General features: G+C 34.1%; 1 protein-coding gene across 1 annotated transcript; it reads right to left on the bottom strand.

Annotated features, from left to right (window-relative positions):
• Positions 1–2487: 2487 nt before the first annotated feature.
• Positions 2488–10266, bottom strand: LOC127844981 (ileal sodium/bile acid cotransporter-like). The gene is made up of 3 exons (XM_052375581.1): positions 9526–10266; positions 8970–9141; positions 2488–8256 (listed from the first exon to the last, which is right to left on the bottom strand). The coding sequence occupies exons 1-3, from the start codon at positions 10153–10155 to the stop codon at positions 7592–7594; spliced, it is 1467 nt and encodes a 488-aa protein (XP_052231541.1). The 5' UTR covers positions 10156–10266; the 3' UTR covers positions 2488–7591.
• Between the last annotated feature and the right edge of the window lie 352 nt (positions 10267–10618).

The raw sequence follows: 10618 nt of genomic DNA, 5'->3' as shown, positions 1-10618 counted from the left end.
AATTGAACAATACAATTTTCAACATACTTATTTGAAGAAATGGTAAAACTGCTTGTCTTCCCAGAGATTTTGTAATGATCGTCTACAACATGAAAATGTTTTGCAGCTTTAAAACAGACAGTGAGACTCAAATGTTAGTTTCTGAATTCATTTTAGGAAACCTGTCACGGAACTGTGATATTTTCTGTGGATTACAGACCTTGACTAATTTCTTTTGGGGAAGCGATTTTTATGCTCCCCCAAAAAAATTTGTGGGGAGCATATAGTCGCCGCTTCGTCTGTCCCTCCGTGTGTCCGTCCGTCCGTGCACAATTTTTGTCCAGGCTATTTCTCAGCAATTAATGACCGGAATCCAATGAAACTTTATGGGAAGCTTCACTATCAAGAGGAGATGTGCAAATTATCAGCCAATTCTGGTCGGATGATTTTTCACAGAGTTATGGCCCTTTGAAATTTTCCATTAACTGTACATATAGTGCAATTCTTGTCCGGGCTATTTCTCAGCAACTAATGACAAGGAATTCAATGAAACTTTATGGGAAGCTTCACTACCAACAGGAGATGTGCATATTATCAGCGGGTTCTGGTCGGATGATTTTACACAGTTATGGCCCTTTGAAATTTTCTATAAAAAAATTATTGTCCCCCCAACTACTGTGCCCTCAAGATGTTTCCTTTTATCTGAATATATAGTGCAATATTGTGACAAAAAAAACTTTGGGAAGCATCACCCGTCTCCGACGGTTTCTTTGTTTTGTTTTAAATTAAGTGTAAACAAGGCATTTCAACTTCGAAGTATGGACCGAAAAGACCGGTTATATTCCTCAAAGGTCAAGGTTTGAGGTGGTTCAGACGCAATAATGGCACAGTCTTATTGGGCGTGTCAGTGTTTGAAAATTCATAACATTGACAAATTAATGTACAGCTTTTTTGATGTAACGAGTCCACTTTGTTTTGATATAAATTCAGGAAAAAGTGTCTCGTAAAATTTCCCTTCAAATTTCCTGCTTATTATTTTGAAACTTCTAATTAAAGAACATGGAACAAATTGTCCAAAAAGTTTTAAATATCCTTACATGTTAACATACATTAAGCAACATGTACCTACTCATTGAGTTAAAAGGAAGTTGTAACCTAAGAGTGATGTATTATTTTATCGTTCACATATATCAACAGATAGCCTGTTTATTAAGTAGAGATTACAGAGAAATGTCCTTATGCACGTAGAAATATTTTATATTGATTATTTAAACCTTCATTCAATTACATGTAATACCTTGTATATAAACAAATTATTTACAACAATAATTCAGCAAGTAAGATTATCATTCTTGACGAGTTACTGGTTGTATTGACTTTCATTGGGAACCTATGTGAAAGCCTGTGTTGTGCCACAAACCTTAAATGTTCCATGCCTTGTTCAAAAATGGGTCTTATGCCATATACTGCCAGCATAGCTCCAGACCAGCCTGCTGAATGGCACATTCTGGTCAGGAGCTTCACTGTCAGCTATTTAGTCACAAGGTTTCACAATATCATAAGGTATAAGACCCATTTTGCATGACACAGATCAAATATTCTTAAATGCTCATTTCTGATATCTGTTCCCACTTGTTTAAGTTGGATATATCCTGCTATTCAACATCCATCAATCTATGCTTTGAGGATTTAGAGGAGGCAACCTTAACAGCAGGTTCTCTCTTGATGTGCAATACAACAATTAATGTGCAATACAACAAGTTGTTGACTTTGAATGAAGACAGAAAACCTACAAATGGTTCCTGATAAGATTCCTTGTCTTGTTTCTTTCAAAGAAAATGTGTAACCTGCGCAAGATGTTTTCTTCCAAAACTGTAATTCAAGTATTCTGTTTTGAAGTTTCAATGTTATGTGCATTCCCCTGAATCAACCACAAACTTTTTACAAGACGAAAGCATTCATGTTTCACTAAATTCTGTTTACCATGTTAATATAGGTATTTGGTATTAATTGGATAACTATTATAATGGTTAACAACAGTTACACTTGTTGTATTCATACTTGCCTGCATTAATCCCATTACTTATGATGTTTATATAATATTATGTGTTTAGATCTTTAACACTATGAAATGGTCAATCATCTGTGAATCTATTTTATAGCCTTTAAGACATAATAAATTGTGTCAAAGTAAGATGAAGAGTTTGCAGATTGGTTCAATACATGTTAGTTTCAAACTATTCATTTTAGCTTGATTGCATTGAAAGCCTCAGGCTTATTGAAACACTACCAATTCTGCTTTCTGGGCCTAGAACTAGTACTTGGTGTATTTGGAGGAGATCTAAAGAAGGCTCCCACAGTGGTATCAAACCCGTGACCTCATGGTCGCTAGGCGTATGCCTTATCCATTACACCACAGCGACCAATACATTTGTTAAATATTCTCTCCACATGAATGAACTATCTATATAAACTATATATGCATACTATAAGAACAAAAAGTAAAGATACATGTATTGACAGAATTTATTTTGAATGATATCTATTTGTGTAGCTTATTTATCATAGCTTATTGTTATTGAATATTTCACTGATTCAAGCAGCTTTGGATGATTATAAACCATAAATTACAAACAAAATTATCAAACATACATATATTAAAGAGACTTGTTCACCAGTTTTCATATTTTTTTAAAGGCCATTTTTTTAAAATGATGTTATTATTTTGATTGTTGATAATCCAAAAACAAAACATTGCTTGAAATACCACCATTTTTCTTTGTCAATAGTGGTATTTTGCCTGTTTAATTTTTTGTCATTTTGCCAATCTGTGGACAAGTCCTATTAATCTTAACAGTTTAGTGATTCTAAAATGAAAATGGTCAGGTTTGATAAAAACAACAGCACCAACACCACAACAGCATATACTTAACATAACTTTAAAATCTCAACATCAAAACAGAAACAAAAAACAAGCACCTATTCAAAGCACACAATTATTCACTTTTAAATCAGTACAATAATTTTAACATAAAAATACTGTATCTGCTATTGCTTTTTTCAATGACCAATAGGTTCTGTTGATTTAATGTATAAAATCCTAGTCATAATGATTCTATCATTCTGTGCAACTTCTAAAATAATAAAATGTGCATGATGTAAATCCGCTGCATGTAAATGCGCAAGATGCTGAAGATGCCATTACAGGTAAAAACATGCACTATTTATACACCAATCATATATTTGAGCCTTGCTCTGGAAAACGGGCCTTCATGCGTGTGAGTACAGTGTCGTCCCAGATAAGCAAGTGCAGTCTGAAAAGGCTAATCAGGGATGATACTTTCCGCCTAGATTGATTTTTGTTAAGAATTAACATCCTTTAAACAAAACATTTCAATAAAAACACAAAGTATCGCCCCAGCTTAGCCTTACTTGGGAGGACACTCACAAAACCTGTCACACATGCATGAAGCCTAGTTCTCCCAGCAACCCTCAAATATATCGCCACTAGTTTCCTTTCCAACCCTCACAATTCAACATGAAACATAGGCCTGTAAAGTTGAACTATAGAAATTAAGATACAGCACACAATTGACGATTTGTAAATACAGGTAAAATCTAACCCTGTTGTGTACAAGTCAATTAGTGCTGAAGCACTTAAGGTAAATAAAGGGCATCTGGCCATTATCGTTGTTAAAAGCTTTTGTAACATTGCAATAAAAAGCACCCTGTGCCAAGTTAATAAATATTTTAATAGATTTCTTAACCACAAGGCAAATATTGTAAACAAGTTCATCATATTTGATCGGTCCTAAATGCAATCTGAAAATCTGTTTTCATTGATTTGATAAAAAATAATTTATAAATTATCAACAAATGGGAATGCTATTTCATAGAATATAAAAGATGCTACAAGTAAACCTGTTGGACAGAACAAAAGAACAGATATAAAAAAATATTAATGAGGGAAAGGCAATTCAGTGTCCAACAAACTATGGAGGGCCTTCTACTATACTGTCAATTACATTCTTATGATCATGGAATAAAATCACAGGCCTAAACGTGCATAAGAATATAAACATAAAACATGGTTTCCCTTTAAACACAGTAAATATTGCGACTGTATCGTTTAAGTTTGCCCGCAGGCATTTTACAAGTTTATTTAAAAGCGTGATGTACACACAGACATTGTACATGTAGTAAACCGAATATCTTAATAACTTATATAAGATCATTGATGCAAAACATCACGACCAGCAGAAATTGTTTTTATAACAGATAAAGCTGACAATGAATTATTATGCTAGCCTTGTTAAAACCTCTTATAGCTTTAATTTTACACTTCAATGAAATCACTTAATGTCAACCGACTAGTAGACTTTGTTGTCATATGAGTTGTGTTCTGAGAAAACTAGGCATAATGCATGTGCGTAAAGTGTCGTCCCAGATTAGCCTGTGCACAAGCTAATCAGGGACGGCACTTTTCGCCTAAATTGGATTTTTGCTAGCCTAAGAAGAGACTTCATTTAAACGAAAAATGTCATATAAGCGTAAAGTGCCGTCCCTGATTAGCCTGTGCGGACTTCACAGGCTAATCTGGGACGACACTTTACGCACATCCATTAAGCCCAGTTTTCTCAGAACACTGCTCATATGAATAAATGCAAGTATACAGCTAGAGATAAGTGTTGTAAATGACCATTGCTTTGACAACATTATCTGGAATAATTTATTGATACTGATATCCCTTTCCCACTCAAAGGCTAAGTGAAAATGGCTATGTGCAAACAGCATAAAACCATTACAGCCTGTTAGTAACTCACAGTCTGTTCAGGTTTTATGTTGCTTGCTGCTCATCAGTATCTAAAGGTTGGAAATGAAGCCTTTAAAACTTTAATCTAGAAAGAAGTCTGTAATTAAATTTAACCTTCTAAGGAACTACAAACACGTCAAAATATGTATCTAAGTGGGAAAGGGATATGATATATTATATAGACATAAATCAATGATAGTCATACTGAAGGGCAGATTTATCTGTTTGCAGTCATTGATGATGATGGATTAAAGGTGTTAGTCTGTTAGAACATGTTGAAATGTGAAATTATTTATTTCTAAACAGCAGTCATCATTTTGTAAGCATATTATTTCAGTAAAATTAATCATTTCAATATAATCACATAAACCTGATGTTTCGACTGAACACACATCCACAATTTTACACATTAAGGTTATGACTAGATAGATAAAAATGCTTTTGATTAAAGTTTAAAAAGCTTATCACTTTCAAATATACATGAAAAATACAGGAACACAAATAGACGCAGCTGTTTGTAATAAATGCAATAAAAAAAGAAAATTCCAAAACAGATTGAAAATATTTCATGTAAATAAAGCAGTTCCTACCATAAAAATAAGGATAGAAAATAAAGGAATAACTTGAACAAATATTGGTTGATGGTAATGTTGTGTAAAAAGCATGACAATACTTTTTGAATTCATGATACATGAAATACACACATCATGATATTATGACATAGCTGTGAAAATGTGTGTCATTTCTCTTCTACTTTTAGAGTAAACTGTATTTCACTATCAGGAATAAACTTATTTTAAACTAAAACATATTGCATGTACATGGCTGAATCCACAGTAACTAACATTGACAAAAACATTCATTAAAGGTGATACTTTGTCTTTTCAAATATTGTATGTAACAAACTAGAGCTTCTTGTCGTGGTAATGACAAATACCTTCCCTCCTGGACGCTGTATGTCGTAATATATAGCAAGTTGTAATAATAATTACATTTGAGAAATTCTTAACATGCTTCACAAGTCACTCAATTGTATTACACAATGACACCTACAACAAATCTGTGATAACACTGTAGGAAATGCTTCAACCTAAATGTAATGTCAGATTACTGTCAAGACAGTTATATTGTAGTAATCTAAGAAATCAAACTTAGCTGCTTATTATTACTGATTTAATTTCTTACTTATTTTACCACAAAATAAGTAGCGATGCACTAAAACTAACCACACATTAACTTGTAGACAAGCAAAAGCTTGTAAAATCCAGTTAAGGCCTATCAATTTTAATTTAGTAAAAGTTACAATGGTTATGTATCTGTCAGCAAGGCTCATTGGTACATTTTGTTTGTCTCACATGTCAGACAAGGGCATGTTCTGAATACCAGAAGTTTTTGTTCAAGTTATGGTTACACAATTATGTTGTTCGAACATGACAAATTTCATTTAAATATCTACTTATTATAATGATTTACTCCGAGAGATTAAGATACAAAATAATCAAGAAACAAAATAATACAACTCTATTATGCCCATAAATTCAGACAGTATGTTATTTAAAAGGAGGCCAGAGCTCCAGATAACTATGTAGGGCATATCTTATTTCACTCCCTGGTTTTCAACTTAAATTTTAAAAATGATTATCCATATGTTTTTTTAAATTTGCAAATTACAGTCCAATATTTTAGGGTCTTTTACTTAATAATAAACTTATCCATCATGTTAGGTTTATCATGTCCAGTAAATGTCTTTTTAACTTTATCACGCTTCCATTAGTTAGTCATATATGCTCAAGAGAAACCATCAGACAGGTGAGGCCATAAATAATAATTCAATGTTTAAAAAAATTACTTTTAAATTCTTTTCTCATTAAATAATACATTTTCTGACATATATAAACTAATACAATCATAACACACAAATATCTTAACAGTAAGCAATACCAACAGGAACACACTTTTAAGCTGTTAATGATAATATTAAATTTACATTTTGAAGACAGGCTTTCGATCCAAATAGAAAGCACTGAAAAAAAATGGTTCAACAGCAAAGACATTCTAATTTCAATGTATTCAAATGCTGTTATTAACATGGTAAGTACACAGTAAAAGAATTGTTTATTATGCTAATCACAAATGTAACCTGTGCTTAAGCAGTCTTGCATCATAATTAACATTCAACAGCTGGGACAGAGCGAATACATACTAATTGAGTAGTATACCGACAACAAAATTGAACATGCCATTACAATCATTTTAATAAACTATTACATGTTTAGTTATTCACAGGCATGAGTTTTATTAGGGACTATTAAAGAATATATTAAGAATTTTAATATTCATCAAGTTGACTAAGACTCTAAAACAACCAAATATTATTATTAAGTTAACAGAACCCATAAATTTCACATAATATATTCAATAATACCAAGTAGTTAGAATAACATATAGATTTTATCTTTTAGTAAGAAGTAAAGCACTTCAAAAACAGAGCAACAAAAAGTGTGTTCATAAATTACCATAACAACAACACCAGCAAATAATATGTGTAAGTACTTCTATTGCCCATTTACCATGTGAAAAGCATATACACAGTTTTTCAGTTACGATTCGCAAAAATATTTAAAAATAAATGATGCAATAAAATTTAAAAAGGCTTTCCTGTATGTTACTTTTTGTATGACATTTAGTAATTAACTGTACTACAAATATAAAATATTCATAACATTTAAAATTAAACACTGAATAGTGTAGACACTATACTGGTAATTATGGCATATGTGGAAATACATCCTGGCTTTACTAAATACCAACATGAACATTGTTGTTCTCCTTCAACTCAACGTAGTGATGCTCAGTCGTATCCTTGACAATCTCATTCTCGCTCTCTCCCTCATGATCATCGAGATACGCCACATGCTTCTTCTTGTAGCAGCGCTTGTAGATCTCATAGCCAATGATAGCAGCAACCATTGGTATGGGTGTGAAGATGGCTGCTGCAATTGGTGCCACAATGCTGATATCGTTGTCAGGTGGGGGCAAAGAGACCTTCAGTAGCACTATCGCTATGCCTGTGTTCTGGATCCCCGTCTCAATGGCGATGGTTCGAATGTTGCGCCAGCTCTGTCTGGTTACGATAGCCGTCAAGCCTCCAAAGACAAACCCCATGTACGGAACAAGAGCGCCCGCTAGAAGAATCTCTGGCTTGTTTCGCATCAGGGTAAAGATGTAGAGATTGGCGTACACGCCAACGGTGAAAATGAAGATGAAGAAAATAATCATGAAGGGACGGATAGCCTTGACGACGTACTTTGCCCAGTTTGGTTTGCGCCACTGGAGCAGCATGCCGATGGCCACTGGAATGAGCAGGCCGATCAGGGAAGTACAAATGCTCATGTAGGGAATTTCCAGGGTGGTGTGGTACAACATCTTGCTGCCCACCGTGAACAGCCACAGCGGTATCATACCTGTCAATGAAAGAATCTTCTTCTAATGAAATCCTGCATTTCATGGTGTTTGGTATATAATAATTTACTGATGAACTAAGTCAACATTTTAAATATTAAGTTTCCATTGATTTAAAATAGTTTCTTAAACCAGGGCACGAAAAATATATTTAAAGGTAATCATGCACATGTGATAACAGAACTTCAACTCGTCCTGGTGTGATATGTACTCGCCCTTTGTTAAACAAGGAGTATTTGTCCTGTTTTGTTGGGTTTAAGATTATTGTACTTTCTGATGTGTAAAACATTAAATGAACAAGATATTGAAATGCATTCAACCCATAGTTTCAGAGTTTGGCATCTTTTAAGAACTTATTTGTTAGAATTTGCAAATTGCTTGTCTTTTCAGAGGAGTGAAAGTGTGTGCGCCCTACTTTAACCAAAATCTAAATGCATTGAAATGGACCACAGCTATTTTTTTTGTCTTTTTATTTAGAATGCCTTCAAAGCACAATTTTAAAAAGATTGAAGATTATACAACATTAATCAGTTGCAATTTTTTTTAATTTTATCAGACACTTTTGTTTAAAATAACTCAGATGTCTGACCTTCTGATAGATTTTTCACATTTTTGAGCAAACAGGATTCTCTTCAGTTTTACATGTATTGAGGACTCAGCTGGTAAGTTACAAAAATCATAAATTATGTACAACAGTATAAAAACAAAGTTTTACCTAGAGAGAGCAGTGTACTGCACAAAGTCATGGTAACGCTTAGAGAGACATCCCCAGCTAGCAGATAGGAGTAAGCATTGCTGGCTGCTCCACCCGGAGCACAGGACAGGGCAAAGAATCCCAGAGCATTGGCAGGATCAAACTCAAAGGCAAAGATCACCCCTAGAGCTATCTAGAAAGAAACGAGTGTAAAAGGTATCAGTGGATTAGTGCACATGTACTGCTACCATAAAAATGCAGAAGGAGGGTAAGCTTAAACTAAACATCACAAGTTTCATTTGAAAAAAAAGATTAAAAGCAAAATATAAACAAAGAATTTGGATTGACTGATTATTGGTTGATAATCTGATAAATTGTTTAACCTTATAAGACAATAATTTATCTGACATGATCTTCAAAAGTTATTCTGAGTCTACATACATAAAATGGAGGCATAAACAATATATATCGTTAAAGTACTTCTAACAATCGAAAAAACATTAACTTTCCAGCACTTCTTGAAGGTTTTTCGTTAAAGGCACGATACTATGAGAGTATGGGATAGGAGGACACATACCAACGGCATTAGAACAAATTGTGAGAACATTCCAGTGAGAGGTCCGATGGGTTTCTGTAGGACTTCTTTCACCACAGCCAACTCTGTCTTGCAGCCCATTGCCACATTAGCCAGACACACCAGTATGATAATGATCCCTGTAAACGAATGACTGAGGGCACTCTCATCTCGACTCACTGTGATGTCATACTTCTCCGGCAGTTCATACCATTCCATGCCACTTTCTTTTCCCTCAGAATTTGCCAGGTCGTACATATCTTCCTCAGTAACCGGGGTGGTATTGATGAACAATTTCATCACTACACGTCCGAGAAAGTTGCCTTTGACCTTGGCAGTGAAATTCATGCTAGAAAATGGCTCCAAAGTGTCTGTCATATTTGCTCTTACATCTGCAATGTCGATATTATCAGACACTGGAACAATCCTAAAAACCTCGCCTCTGTAGTTCCTCAGCGTGAATGACATCAGTTTTTCTTCACGTTCTTTGATCAAAAATGGTAAGTTGTGAGAGGTGTTTACTTCAGCACCGAACGACTCTATTTCACTCGCGTTATTTCCAGAGACGCTTCCATACAGTGACAGCAGGCAATTCAAAACAAAAAATACAAACAGTTTAACTGGGCACGCCATTTTCCACGTTTATCTTGTGTTGTTACTCTAGTCAGAGAAGAAATCACTGAGCGATAAAACGCTAGATTCTAAATCCAGAAGTCACGAACTGTCAAAAGGGAAGCTACTCTGTCCATACTTCTTTCGTCATCGGATCCGAATGTAATTAATCTGAGTTTCGCCTCAGGGCGAAATTTTATTTGTGTGACCAAGTGCGAAAGGATTTGTTTTGAATACATTCGCAAGGAATGTTGATGTATATAATCAATACATACTCATGCGTTTGCAAGTTGAAATGCAGTTAAGATTTTCTTACAAAATGATTTAGATATATAATATAATAAACCAGATATCATTTTTGCTATAGTTCGATTGCAATGCAACAATTCTAAAAAAATCACTCCCGGGCGAAACAAAGTTTGTTGATATCATATCATATTTAAAATGGTAATTGATCTCACCAAACCTCGTAGTAATCCATTGT

Source organism: Dreissena polymorpha, chromosome 9 (genome assembly GCF_020536995.1).
Source record: "Dreissena polymorpha isolate Duluth1 chromosome 9, UMN_Dpol_1.0, whole genome shotgun sequence".
NCBI classification, from domain to species: domain Eukaryota; kingdom Metazoa; phylum Mollusca; class Bivalvia; order Myida; family Dreissenidae; genus Dreissena; species Dreissena polymorpha.
Note: the sequence above shows the minus strand (reverse complement) of the source record. Positions and strands in the feature narration are given on the sequence as shown.